This window comes from Scyliorhinus canicula, chromosome 2 (genome assembly GCF_902713615.1).
Source record: "Scyliorhinus canicula chromosome 2, sScyCan1.1, whole genome shotgun sequence".
Classification (NCBI taxonomy): Eukaryota; Metazoa; Chordata; class Chondrichthyes; order Carcharhiniformes; family Scyliorhinidae; genus Scyliorhinus; species Scyliorhinus canicula.
In genome coordinates, this window is record NC_052147.1 from 210,217,350 (window position 1) to 210,232,547 (window position 15,198).

At 44.4% G+C, this 15,198-nt stretch overlaps 1 protein-coding gene and 1 non-coding gene across 7 annotated transcripts in view; one reads left to right on the forward strand and one right to left on the reverse strand.

The window, feature by feature from the left end:
- The window catches only part of LOC119961928 (serine/threonine-protein kinase tousled-like 1), a 252,762-nt gene that overhangs the window by 99,091 nt on the left and 138,473 nt on the right, over positions 1 to 15,198 (reverse strand). For all 6 annotated transcript variants that reach the window (XM_038789486.1, XM_038789485.1, XM_038789488.1 and 3 more), the window contains one exon: positions 12,873 to 12,983. In XM_038789486.1, the coding sequence (XP_038645414.1) occupies positions 12,873 to 12,983 (111 nt within the window). The remainder of the gene's footprint in view (positions 1 to 12,872; positions 12,984 to 15,198) is intronic.
- On the forward strand, positions 15,100 to 15,172 carry trnak-cuu. Its single transcript has one exon. It is a non-coding gene; the product is annotated as a tRNA-Lys (tRNA).

A 15,198-nucleotide genomic window follows, 5' to 3' on the forward strand; every position in this document is an offset into this window, starting at 1 on the left:
TAGCCAAGCCCCCGGAGGTAGACCATGCCCACAGGCCACGACGTTAGCAGCCCAAGGCGATGGAGTCACTGCAGGTGATGATTGTGAGGCTCTACTGTTACCAGGATAAGGAGCAGATCCTGAGGTGGGTGAAAAGCATGAAGGTGTGCAAGTGGAAAGGGCATTCCATCTGCTTGTACCAGGACATTGGAGCAGAACTGACCAAGCACCAAGCCAAATCTGCACTGTACAAAAGCAAGGTGTGGGCTTGGCGTGCTCTACCCTGCCAGCCTTTGGGGGGGGGGGGGGGGGGGGGGGGGGGGTCACCTTTCAGGGCAAGGAATAATACTTTGATGCCCTGGAGGGCAACAAGTTTGTGCAGAACCACAACCTGGGAAGTAGCAGTAGAGGGTAATGAATGCAACACAGACTTTAGGGATCCAAGAGTGGCAGGGGCGAACACACCCAGGAGGCTAGGGGTGGGGAGAGAGTAGTATACAGGATTATTTGGGGAAACCAACCGTTATGGGGAGACGCTACACTACGGAATAGATATGGGGTTTGTCGTATAAAGAGAGATTGAACAGTTTAGGCCTATACTCTCGAGAGTTTAGAAAAAGGCTGGCTAGAACAGGTCGCACATAGCGACGATGAAAAAGAGGAAGCAGACATTGGCCATCTTGATGAGCGGGGATGGGGATGGGGGAAGGGCTCATCAGAATATCTATAAGGAACGTAAGGAGCCTCAACAGATTGATGAAAAGATTCAGAGACCTCGCCCATCTCAAAAGCCTGAAAATGTACATTGCTTTCCTACAGGAGTCGCATGTAAGAGAGAGGGACCGATTGCAAGTAAGGAAGGGTTGGGTGGGACAAGCGTTTTACTTGTGTTTCAATACTAGGGCAAGTGGGGTGGCCAATTCATTGGCTGGGCAGTAACATTCACGGTCACACAGTGACAGACCCTGGGAGCCAATTCGTTATGGTCAGATATGCCCCAATCTGGGGAGTCGCAGTCTTCAAGGAAACTATGGCCAAATCTCTGGCTTAGACACCCACCGACTCATCATGGGGCGGGGTGACTTTAATTGCATGCAAGACCCAAAAATGGACAGATTCAATCCCAGGGAGAGAGCTATAACAGGAATGGCTCGAGAGCTAAACACCTTTGTAGAGCTGATGGGGTGTGTAGATCCATGGAGGTTCAACCACCTGAGAGAAGAAAAAAAAGTTCTTCCTCTCCCACGTGCACAAGGCCTACTTACGTACAGACTTTTTCATCGTAGGGACAATGGTGCTTCCAGGGGTAGGAAGGACAACAGACTCTACAATCGTAATCTCCAACCACACGTCTCATTTTATGGATGTAAAGTTGGAGAAGGGCCGGACCCAATGCCCCCCCCCCCCCGAATTCTGCACAAAAATATCCCAATTCATCGACAGTTATGCAAGCTGCAACCGGAACGGGGAGATCTCACCCTCCATGTTGTGGGAGGCACTGAAGGCGGCGATCAGGGGGAAATAATAGCTTAGGGACAAGACAGAAAGGGCAACCAGGCAGTGTCTCTGACTCCACACTGGAGGTGGATTGGCAGTACTCCTTGGACCCAACCGTGGAACTGCTGGCAGAAAGAAAAAAGCTGCAGGTGGAATTTGATCTGCTCTCCACAAGGAAAGCAGTTCACCAACTCCACCAGTCACACAGGGCCTTCTACGAACATGGAGACAAAGCCAGCCGCACGTTGGCACATCAACTAGTGGGGGAGGAAGAGAGACAAGGGGTGGAAGCACCGTTGGGGCTGGATGACATCATGGAAAGCATTAATTCCATTAGTAGGGAAGGCGCCAGGACCAGACGAGTTCCCGGTAGAATTTTGCAAAATGATCGTCAACCACATTGGCCCCACAACTTGCAGGAAATGTTCAACAATCCACTGTTGAAGAGAGCCCTGTCACCCACCCTGGCACAGGCCTCGATCTCACTGATCCCCAAAAAGGACAAAGACCCGACAGGGTGTGGATCATACCCTGATCTAGGTTATGTCTGGGTCTCTCTTAAATACTGCTGCGAAGGTCTTCAAAAGCACTGGGGAGGTGCCTGGAGAGTTGCCTGCCATAAGTGACCGTGGAAGATCAGTCCGGGAGCTTGTTCAAGGAACAGCTATTGCATGTTCTTGATAAGTACGTACCAGTCAGGCAGGGAGGAAGGGGTCGAGCAAGGGAACCGTGGTTTACCAAAGAAGTGGAATCTCTTGTTAAGAGGAAGAAGGAGGCCTATGTGAAGATGAGGCGTGAAGTTTCAGTTGGGGCGCTTGATAGTTACAAGGAAGCGAGGAAGGATCTAAAGAGAGCTAAGACGAGCAAGGAGGGGACATGAGAAGTCTTTGGCAGGTAGGATCAAGGAAAACCCAAAAGCTTTCTATAGGTATGTCAGGAATAAAAGAATGACTAGGGTAAGAGTAGGGCCAGTCAAGGACAGTGGTGGGAAGTTGTGTGTGGAGGCTGAGGAGATAAGCGAGATACTAAATGAATACTTTTCGTCAGTATTCACTCAGGAAAAAGATAATATTGTGGAGGAGAATGCTGAGACCCAGGCTATTAGAATAGATGGCATTGAGGTGCGTAGGGAAGACGTGTTGGCAATTCTGGACAAGGTGAAAATAGATAAGTCCCCGGGGCCTGATGGGATTTATCCTAGGATTCTCTGGGAAGCCAGGGAAGAGATTGCTGAGCCTTTGGCTTTGATTTTTAGGTCATCATTGGCTACAGGAATAGTGCCAGAGGACTGGAGGATAGCAAATGTGGTCCCTTTGTTCAAGAAGGGGAGTAGAGGTAACCCCGGTAACTATAGGCCGGTGAGCCTAACGTCTGTGGTGGGTAAAGTCTTGGAGAGGATTATAAAAGATACGATTTATAATCATCTAGATAGGAATAATATGATTAGGGATAGTCAGCATGGTTTTGTGAAAGGTAGGTCATGCCTCACAAACCTTATCAAGTTCTTTGAGAAGGTGACTGAACAGGTAGACGAGGGTAGAGCAGTTGATGTGGTGTATATGGATTTCAGTAAAGCGTTTGATAAGGTTCCCCACGGTCGGCTATTGCAGAAAATACGGAGGCTGGGGGTCGAGGGTGATTTAGAGATGTGGATCAGAAATTGGCTAGTTGAAAGAAGACAGAGGGTGGTGGTTGATGGCAAATGTTCAGAATGGAGTTCAGTTACGAGTGGCGTACCACAAGGATCTGTTCTGGGGCCGTTGCTGTTTATCATTTTTATAAATGACCTAGAGGAGGGCGCAGAAGGATGGGTGAGTAAATTTGCAGACGACACTAAAGTCGGTGGAGTTGTAGACAGTGCGGAAGGATGTTGCAGGTTACAGAGGGACATAGATAAGCTGCAGAGCTGGGCTGAGAGGTGGCAAATGGAGTTTAATGTGGAGAAGTGTGAGGTGATTCACTTTGGAAAGAATAACAGGAATGCAGAATATTTGGCTAATGGTAAAATTCTTGGTAGTGTGGATGAGCAGAGGGATCTCGGTGTCCATGTACATAGATCCCTGAAAGTTGCCACCCAGGTTGATAGGGTTGTGAAGAAGGCCTATGGTGTGTTGGCCTTTATTGGTAGAGGGATTGAGTTCCGGAGCCATGAGGTCATGTTGCAGTTGTACAAAACTCTAGTACGGCCACATTTGGAGTATTGCGTACAGTTCTGGTCGCCTCATTATAGGAAGGACGTGGAAGCTTTGGAACGGGTGCAGAGGAGATTTACCAGGATGTTGCCTGGTATGGAGGGAAAATCTTATGAGGAAAGGCTGATGGACTTGAGGTTGTTTTCGTTAGAGAGAAGAAGGTTAAGAAGTGACTTAATAGAGGCATACAAAATGATCAGAGGGTTAGATAGGGTGGACAGCGAGAGCCTTCTCCCGCGGATGGAGGTGGCTAGCACGAGGGGACATAGCCTTAAATTGAGGGGTAATAGATATAGGACAGAGGTCAGAGGTGGGTTTTTTTAATGCAAAGAGTGGTGAGGCCGTGGAATGCCCTACCTGCAACAGTAGTGAACTCGCCAACATTGAGGGCATTTAAAAGTTTATTGGATAAGCATATGGATGATAAGGGCATAGTGTAGGTTAGATGGCCTTTAGTTTTTTTCCATGTCGGTGCAACATCGAGGGCTGAAGGGCCTGTACTGCGCTGTATCGTTCTATGTTCTATTTTCAATGTTTGTCAAGGGCAGACAGCTAATAGTGAACATCCGACGACTGCTGAATGTAATAATGACCACACCAGGGGAGGAGACACCCAAAGTGATTGGCTCCCTGGACGTTGAGAAAGCCTTTGATAGAGAAGAATGGAGGTACCTCATGGAGGTGCTTGAACAGTCTGGGTTTGTATCAGGGTTCGCCACGCGAGTTAAACCTCTGCACAGTGCTCCCTCTGCGTGCGGACAAACTCATTAAGGAACCACCGGCTCCAAGTACTTTCGGCTGCATATGGGAACAAGGCAGGGGTTCCTGTTGTCCCTGCTCCTGTTCGCACTGACAATTGAGCAACTGGCCATCGCTCTTAGATCGACGGAGTGGTGGACAGGCATTTGAGGAGGGGGCAGGCAGCACAGAGTTTCACTCTGTTCTGATGTCCTGCTTTTCTACACGTCGAACCTTCTGGCCGGTATGGGAAAGACAACGGGACTCCTTAAAGAGTTCGGTGCCTTCCCAGGTCACAAACTCAACCTGGGAAGAGTGAAATGTTCTCTGTGAACCCCCGAGGAGGAGCGGAGCTAGAGGAGTTACCGCTTAAGATAACCCAGACTAAGTTCAGATACCTAGGGATACAGACAGCACACAACTGGACAAGGTTCCACAAGTGGAACCTCTCGAGCCTTGTGGAGGAGGTAAAGTGTGACCTCCAAAATGGGACTCGCTCCCGCACTCGCTAGCGGAAAGGGTATAGGTGATCAAAATGAACATGCTGCGCAGGTTCCTCTTCATATTCTGATCGCTCTCGATCTTCATCCCTAAATACTTCTTCACCAGGGTTGATAAGCAAAGCCATCTTGAAGGGAGGGTGACACGTGGGAGGCCTGGCCCAGCCAAACATCCTATTCTACAACTAGGTGACGAACGCAGAAAGGGTGAGGGGGCAGCTGAGGAGTTGTGGGTGAAATGGGTCCAAATGGATGAGGCCTCCTGCACAGGGCGTCTCTCCAGGCACTAGCAACCGCTTCACTTCCGGCCCATACACACACACTCAAGGAGCCCGGTGGTAGTAGCTACATTAAAGGCCTGGAACCAGTTCAGGCGCCATTTCACACTTGGTGGTATCTATATGGGGGCCCCCTATCTGCACCAACCATATCTGCACCAGCGAAGATAGACACATTTGGATCTTGGAATGGGAGGAGGACAGAGACCCCCAGAAGGTGAAGGACATGTACGCGGACAATCGGATTGCGGCCCCGAGGGAAATAATAATAATCACTTATTGTCACAAGTAGGCTTCAATGAAGTTACTGTGAAAAGCCCCTAGATGGCGGGAGCAGCTCCAACTCCTGAAAAGGAATGAGCTGTTTTACTTGCAGCTATGTGGCGGTCTCCAGAAGGAGACCAAAACGTTCCCCCAGTAAGCCGGAAACATGCTTGTAGACAATATGGTAGTGCTGGACTGGCTGAGTGGAGACAAACGTGGCGCCATATACAGATGACTCAAAGAAGAGACCAGGACTGCACTGGATGAAATGCGACGGAAATGGGAGGAGGACCTGGGCGTGGAGTTAGGGGGAGACTCAAGATGGAGGTGCTGCAGCTCCACATGCACAGGGCTAAGCTTGGTGCAGCTCAAGGTAGTGTTTAGAACACACCTAACCAGGTTACGAAGAGCAGATTCTTCCTGGAGGTGGAGGACAAGTACGGGTAGCGTCAGGGGGGGCCTGGCCAACCATACCTACATGTCCTGGTCCTGCCCCAGACTCAGTCCATTCGCGACAACCTTCTTCAAGGTCATGTCCAGGGTTATAGTTGTTAGGATGGAGCCATGCCCATTTGTGGCAGTCTTCGGGGTGTCAGAGCACCCAGAGCTCTTCATGGGGCAGACCCCCTGGCCTTCATCTCTCTCTGATCGCCCAGTGGATACTTCTACTGGGGTGGAAGTTGGCAGCACTTCCCAGAGCCTCAGGGTGGCTCTCAGACCTGGCTGAATTCCTAAAGCTTGAAAAGACAAAATTTTCAATCAAGGGGTCCAAGGAGAGATTCCAGACACGTGGAGAAAATTCCCCAACCTCTTCGAGGACCTGTTCGTAGCCAGTATGCAAGAAACCGGGAAAGCAGTACAGCCTACCCACCCTCTAAAACAAAGGGTGCAACATGACTCTCCTCGTCATCATAAGTGTAAATACAACTTTCTCTGTATGTATCACCACTGTAAATAAGTATTCGCGACCACGGGGGCCAAGGTCACAGACATGTTGACAACCTGTAAATAATATGCCTTTTTTTCTCTGCTTGTTCTGTCTAATGTAAAGTTTGATATTGATATGGAGTTGAAACTCCAATAAAAATATATTTTTTAAAAATATGATAGCATTGCAAGGCAGCTATTTAGGTAATGACATCCAAAACGTGACAAGAAGGGACAGAATTTACAAACATAAGAAAAGCAGCAAATGGGGTCGAAGGGTGAAAAATGGTAAAAAGGCAAACTTAAATGGCTCTTCGCTTAATGTACGCAGTATTTGGCAAAAATTAAATGAATTAACAGCACAAATTGAGGTTAATGGGTATGATTTTAGAACCATTACAGAGATGTGGTTACAAGGAGAACAAAGTTAGGAGCTAAATATTCAGGGGTATGTGACTTATCGTAAGCACAAGCAGAGAGGAAAGGGTGGTGGGATAGCTTTGTTAGTACAAGATGGAATGCGTATGAAAGCAAGAAATTGCCTTGGATCAAAAGGTGTAGAATCCATATGGGTGGATAACATGGGGAAGATGACACTGGTGGGAGTAGTCTAAAGGTTCCCGAACAGTAGCTATACTGCAGAACAGAAAACACATCAGACAATAATTAGGGCATGTAAAAAAAGGCAGTACATTAATCATGGATGACTTTAATCTTCATGTGGACTGAGAAAATTTAATTGGCATTTAGCCATGAGGAAGAATTCAAAGTGTATTCAGGACAATTTCCAAGAACAGTATGTTGTGGATCTAACTTGGGATCAGGTTATTTTGAATCAGGTAATGTGTAATGAGGCAGGTTAAATAAACAATCTCAGAGCAAAAGATTCCCTTGGAAACAATGACCATAATATGGTAGAATTTAGTATTCAGCTTGAGAATGAAAAACTTGGGTCAGAAACAACTTAAATACGGGCAATTACAAAGGAATGAGGGCACAGTTCCTTTGGACACAGACTGGTGCGGATTGGGAAAGGAATTTAGCAAAAAAAGGCAGATAATCGGCACGGCAGAGGTTTATAAAAATAGTTAATTGCTCACAACAAAGATACAGTGAGGAAGGAGGATTCTAGGAAGGGGATAAATTAACCATGGTTAACGAAGTAAGTTAAGGATAGTATTAAACTGAAAGAAAACATATACAGTGTGGCAAAGATTAGTGGTGAGCCAGAGGATTGGCAAATTTTAAAAACTAACAAAAGATGACCAAAAGTAAATTGACAGGGAGAAAATAAAACTACAGAGGTAAGCTAGCAAGTAATCTAAAAATGGGACAACATTAGCTTTTTTAAATATATAAGGAAGAGAAAAGTCAAGTGAAAATAGGCAAGCACGAGACTGGAAAACATAATGCGGAATCAGGAAATGGCAAAGGAGTTCAATAAATAATTTGCATCAGTCGTCATGGTAGAAGAAACTAATAACATTCCAAAAGTACTAAATAATCAAGGGGCATGGGGTTGGAGAAGGAAATAAATATAATAACTATCACAAGAGAAAATTACTAGGGATCCATTGAGGCCAAAGGCCAATAAGTAACCTGAGCCTGATGGGTTGTATCCTGGTTATTGAAGGAGGTAGCTACAGAGCTAGTGGATGCACTGGTATCAATCTTCCAAGAATCCTTAAATTCTGGGAAAGTCCCACAGGATTGGAAAACTCCCAATGTAATACCCTTATTCAAAAAGGGAAGGAGACAAAAACAGACAACTATACACCATTTAGCTTAACATCTGCCACTGGGAAAATGATAAAGAATCCGTTATAACGGATGAAATAGCAGAGCATATAAAAATACATAATATAATCGAGCAGAGTTAGCATGGCTTCATGAAGGGGAAATCGTGCTTGACAAATTATTATACTTCCTTGAGGTGGTAACGAGAAGGACAGATAAAGGGGAACCAGATGATGTAATGTACTTGGTTTTCCAAAAAGCGTTTGATAAGGCAACGCAAATGAGGCTACTTAATAAGATAAAAAACCATGGTGTTGGGGTAGTATATTAGTATGGATAGAGGATTGGCTAACTGATAGAAGAGAGAGTGTTACGATAAGAGGGGCATTTTCAAGATTGCAACCAATAACCAGTGGAATGCCAAAAAGATCAGTGCTGAGGTCACAATTATTTTATTTCTTTTAATAAATTTAGAGTACCCAATTATTTATTTATTTTACCAATTAAGGGGCAATTTAGCATCACCAATCTACCTAACCTGCACATCTTTGGGTTGTGGGGGTGAAACCCATGCAGACACAGGAAGAACGTGACAGTGACCCAGGGCTGGGATTAGAACCCGGGTCCTCAGCGTCGCAGTCCCAGTGCTAGCCACTGTGCCACTTGCAGTCTGGGGTCACAATTATTTACAATATATATTGATGACTTGAATGAGGGAAGCGAATGTACTGTTGCCAAGTTTGCAGATGACACAAAAATAGGTATGAAGGCAAGTGGGGGGATGACACAGAGTCTGCAGAGGGATATAGACAGGTTAGTTGAGTGGGCAAAAACTTGGCAGCTGAAATATAACGTAGGAAAATGTGAAGTTATGAATTTTGGTAGGAACAATGAAGAGGCTGAATATTATTTAAATAGAGAAAGACTGCAGAAAGCTGCAGCACAGAGGGACTTGGGGGCCCTTGTGCATAAATTACAAAAAGCTAGCTTGCAAATTCAGCAGGTAATAGGGGAGGAAAATAGAATGCAGGCTTTTACCTCAAAAGAGTATAAAAATAAGGAAGCCTTGATAAAACAATACAAAGCATACGGTTTTGGTCCCCTTATCCAAAGATCTGTGGTGGCTAAGTTACTGGAGAGGATTCTGAGGGATAAGATATACAAGCATTTGGAAGGTTTGATTAGGAGTAGTCAGCAAGGCTTTGTGCATGGGAGATCATGTCTCACAATTTTGTTAGAGCTCTTTGATGAAGTAACCAGGAATGTTGATGGGGGCAGGACAGTAGAAGTAGTCTATATGGACTTCAGTAAGGCCTTTGATAAAGTTCCACATGGTAGGCTGCTCTGGAAAGTTAGATCACTTGGAATCCAGGGAGATCTGGCAAATTGGATATACAATTGGCTCGATGGTAGGAAGCAGAGGGCAATGATGGAATGATGCTCGTCGGACTGGAGGCCTGTGACTAGTGGTGTGCCTCAGGGGTCAGTGCTGGGCCCATTGCGGTTTGTTATCTATACTAACGATGGGGATGAGAATGTACATGGCATGATTAGTAAGTTTGCAGATGACATTAAAATAGGTGGTATTTTAGACAGTGAGGAAGGTTATTAAAAATTGCAACAGAATCTTGATCAGTTGGTGAAGTGGGCCAAGAAATGGCAAATATAGTTCAATACAGACAAGTGTAAGGTGTTGCATTTTGGAAAGTCAAATCAAGGGGCAGCACGGTAGCATGGTGGTTAGCATAGATGCTTCACAGCTCCAGGGTCCCAGGTTCGGTTCCCGGCTGGGTCACTGTCTGTGCGGAGTCTGCACGTCCTCCCCGTGTGTGCGTGGGTTTCCTCCGGGTGCTCCGGTTTCCTCCCACAGTCCAAAGATGTGCGGGTTAGGTGGATTGGCCATGCTAAATTGCCCGTAGTGTCCTTAAAAGTAAGGTTAAGGGGGGGGGGGGGTTGTTGGGTTATGGGTATAGGGTGGATACGTGGGGTTGAGTAGGGTGATCATTGCTCGGCACAACATCGAGGGCCGGAGGGCCTGTTCTGTGCTGTACTGTTCTATGTTCTAAGGTAGGACTTTTGCAGCGAATGTTAGGACCTTAGGGAGTATCGTGGAACAGAGGGGCCTTGGAGTTCAAGTGCATAGTTCTCTAAAGATGGAGTCACAGGTAGATAGGGCAGTGAAGGCGGCTTTTGGCATACTGGCCTTCATCAGTTGAAGTTGGGAAGTTATGTTGCAGTTGTACAAGACGTTGGTGAGGCCGCACCTAGAGTAGTGTGTTCAGTTTTGGTTGTCTTGCTATAGAACAACAAACAAAACAGCACAGGAACAGGCCCTTCTGCCCTCCGAGCATGCGCCGATCACCTGTCCTATGTAGACCAACCGCCTGTATACTTCTGTACCCCTTCTGTTCATGTGCCTTTCCAGATAAGTCTTAAAGGTCGCTAATGTATCTGCCTCAACCACCTCAGCCAGCAGTGCATTCCAGGCCACCACCACCCTCTGTGTAAAAAAATGTCCCCGCACTTCTCCACTGAATCTTTCCTCCCTCACCTTGAACTTGTGCCCCCTTGTAATTGTGATTTCCGCCCTGGGAAACAGCCTCAACTGTTCACCCTATCTATACCCCTAATAATTTAATAAACTATAGGAAAGATTAAACTGGAAAGAGTGCAGAAGAGATTTACAAGGATTTTGCCAGAACTCAAGGGACTGAGTTACAGGGAGAGATTGGATAGACGAGGACATTTTTTCTGTGGAGCATAGGAGACTGTGGCATGATCTTATAGAGGTGTACAAGATCATGAGAGGCATGGATAGGGTGAATGCACTCAGTCGTTATCCCAGGGTTGGGGAATTGAGAAATAGAGGGCACAGATTTAAGTTAAGAGGGGAAAGAGTTAATGGGAACCCGAGGAGCAACTTTTTTTTTTTAAAACACGAGAGGGTGGTACATATGTGGAATTAGCTGTCGGAGTAAGTGGTTGAGGCAGGGACATTGACAAAATTTAAAAGGCATTTGGACAGATACATGGATAGGAAAAGTTTAGAGGGATACGGGCCAAATGCAGGATAATGGGGTTAGCTTAGATGGGCTTTTTGGTTCGCATGGACCAGTTTTGGGCCGAAGGGCCTGTCTCCATGCCGTAGATTCTATGAAAGATATAGTGGCATTGGAGGCAGTCTAGAGAAGGTTCACTAAATTGATCATGGGTATGGAGGGATTGTTTTATGAGGAAAGGTTGAGTAGATTGGGTCTCTACTCGTTGGAATTGAGAAGAATGAGAAGCAATCTTATTGAGATATAAAAGATTCTCAGGAGGCTTGACAGGCAGCCGCTATGGGGTTGTTTCTCTTGTGGGAGTGTCTAGGACCAGAGGACGTAATCTCGGAGTAAGGAGTTGCCCATTTTGGACTAAGACGAAGAGGAGGGTAGTGAATTTGGGGAATTCTTTACTGCAGAGGGCTGTAGAGGCTGGGTTTTTATGCTCAAGGCTGAGATAGTCAGAATTTTAAACATTAAGGGAATCAAGGGGTATGGGGATAAGGCAGGAAAGTCAAACTGAGGATCATATCAGATCAGTCATGATCTCATAAAATGGCAGAGCAGACTCGATGAGCCAAACTGTCTACTTTTGATCCTATGATTTATGGCATCAAAATAACATTTGTACATTTATTATAAACAGAACAAGTGCTCAATATGATGGAGATGTCCAGCAATCAAGACTGGCACTCCACTGTGGAATTACATAAAAAACAAGGTTCCGTTTTATACCTGGTACCATTTTATCAATCGGGTAAATTGAGATATCTTCCATCAAATTTAGTAAGTAAATGTCAGATGCACCAGAAATGCTCATACCCAAGAAATGAAACATACAGAGAAAGATGAGAGTAGTTTGCTTCACTGAGATAACTTGGGAAGGGAAGGAAGTTTGAGATTTTATAGTTTACATCAATACAAGAAAAATACTGAAGTCAAAAATCATAAACAAAGATACTTCACAAATGCAGTAAACGCTCATTCACAGCTTTAAAACATTTGCTTTTTTGTTGTACAGATAAAATGTTCTGGTACAACTTTGAAAAACTGTTGTAGATGGGAGTGCGGGGAAGTGCGAGTTCATTCATCAGAATATTTTGTAAATGTTAAGAAGCTAAGAACTGGGGAAAGCAATGGGATTTAAGGGCCATGCGCAAAAATCACTAAAAGCTAGTGGCACGGTTTAAAATAAAAAAAGGCCAATAGAATGTTAACGTTTATTCTAACCAAAGGATGGAAGTGATACTTCATTCGTATAAAGCTCAGACTGCATTGGGAGTATTGCATTTAGTTTGGACATGTAGGGAAGATACATCAGCCTTGGAAGGGATGCAACTCAGATTCACCAGATGATATGGGGGAAAAAAAGCATTAGATTATGGGAGGTTTAATAAACTAGGCTTGAACTCCCTGGTGCATAGACTATTAAGGTGATATCTAATTGAAATGTTTAAGATGATTAAATGATTTAATAGAGTAGCTAAAGAAAAACTATTTCTTATAATGGAAGAATTTCGAACAAGAGTGCATAACCTTGACAGACAAGCAAGGCAAGGTTGATGGCAGGAAGCATTTCTTCCCACGATGCACAGTAGAAATTTGAAAGATCCACCCCACAAACTGAATAATGGAACAAGCTTGAGGAGCTAAATTACTTCCATTTGTTATGTTCCTGAAACACACTGTAAAAAGTTATAGTTCTACTTATAACCTTACCTTTTCAATCAATAACTTTTTGCTCATTGTCATGCACTTGTTTAACCGTTCTTTGTACTTTTCAAGCAGTTTTTGCTGTTCATCTATTTGTCTCCTTAAATCACAGTTAGCCTGCCAAAATGCAAAATAATTTTATTCAGATTACAAAGTTACCAAAAAGGGCACTATATTGTGAAGTGTGTATATTTTTGAGGAGATTTGCAAACCTATAATTTATATATAAACTGCAGATTCAGAATTCAAGAAATTGGCAATTATTGAACATCGTAAACTTTAAAAACATTTTGCATTGGCCAAGTGTTGAAATGCAAATATAATTGTATCCTTTTGACAAGAAATTGAGTGAAAAAACAGTTTGTATTGCTCCTATGCATAGCATAGCAATCAATTTTCAATTTCATATCGCTCAATGATATTCTCACAGCATTATATTTGGTGAAAGGTTATTAGGAATAACATTGTATCATGCAGGTTTTTGATATTATAATCTGTAACAATGCTTCAACCCTGAAGGGCAATTCAATTTTAATTAGCAGCATGTTATGGGCCTATACTTTGCCCTTCCCCAGTTACCTAAACCTGGAGAAAGTTACTAATTGCACATTAGAAAGGGACAGGCTTGTATCTATATAGCGCCTTTCACAATTACTGGAAATCTCAATCCGCTCTGCAGCCAACAAATGAGCACTTTCAGAACAGGCACAGGAATAATAATAAATGCTGGCCAGTGGAGGTACCTGACTAGTGACAAGGAACTCATGCCCGTATTCTGCTTTCCAAAATAAGACGCTCAGAAAAGAACCAGACTACTATAAAATATAATTGAACTTACAAAGTATGATTATTATAAGAACTTAGGAGTGAGAACAGTACTGGTGGTGGGGCAACTCAATAATACAGGTCATACAGGATGCAAGTACAACCCAGTTGTCCCAGTACAAGCTTATATACCTGAAACCAAATATTTGTAACAGTGATCAAATAACTACCAGCGCTCATTTCTAAGAGGGAAGTGGTACACGAGGGAGATATTAGGAACTTGGGTCCAGAAATGTGATTCAAGTTGTAGCAGGAAATTTAGGGGTTAAACAGACAGAGGGTGAAAAAAACCTGCTACCATGGAGTCCGAGGGATACGTCCACATCGTGCCAAGTTACATTAACCCAATCAGACATAAACTCGTCAGTGGGAATACACAGGATGCCTCCAGATCCATTGTTCTTCATGATACTTCCGTTTGACAAACCAAAAGCCCATTACAGTGTCTGCTGGTCTCTTCACCCATCAATGGGAGATGAGTTGCATATCACTATTTTCTTTTGCATAAACAAGAGTGGGCTCTCACACAGCTAAGATAACAATGATAAATTCAAGTCTGGAAACCCCAGAAAACCTTTGTTTGAGGGGCTGGGCGGAGGGAGGCTTAGATAGAGTGAGAGCGAGAGAATTGCCTTTGTTTCTCTGTGTAAGTGGCATGAGAGCTGCATGTTCTGTTAAAGTGCTGTTGGGAACTTGTGTTAAGGTCAAGAGACTACATGTAACCTGTTATTGTTAGTGTTGAAGTTTAAAAGTTTAAACATTCTTTTATATATTTTTGTTTTCAAGTTTGTTTGTAAAATAACCAAATCCTATTTCTTATATTATCACTCCCGGAATGAATCGATCTTTCATACAATCTTAAAAGTTATGGCTCTGGTACAGTCTTTTAGCCACTGTTGAGAGCTGACCAGACATCTGAAATGAAATGAAATGAAAATCGCTTATTGTCACGAGTAGGCTTCAATGCAGTTACTGTGAAAAGCCCCTAGTCGCCACATTACGGCGCCTGTTCGGAGGGGCTGTTACGGGAATCGAACCGTGCTGCTGGCCTGCTTGGTCTGCTTTCAAAACCAGCGATTTAGCCCTGTGCTAAACAGCCCCATCTGTAACAGATGATAAACCGTATGATGCAGTATACCACAACTTGCTTTCAAATAAATAGCGACATGAAAAGTCAGTGCACATCAAGGGCATGACATGAAAGTGGATTTAAAAACTGTCAAAAGGAAAAAGGGCAGCCACTCATCTTAAAAGAAAGCTATTCTGAAATGGCGGACACAATAAATGATATCCTCTCGGGGCCCCTCCGGCTTCTAATTGTAAAAAACTTGCAACATTGCACTTTAAGATCGGGGCCTGGATTCTGCAGTTGTGATTATGACAAAACTGTTAGTATTGCCACCATAAGGCCTGGCTAGTTCAGTCGGGAGAGCATGGGACTCTTAATCTCAAGGTCGTGGGTTCAAGCCCCACGTTGGGCGAGTGTTTCCATTTCAGGGCAGCACGG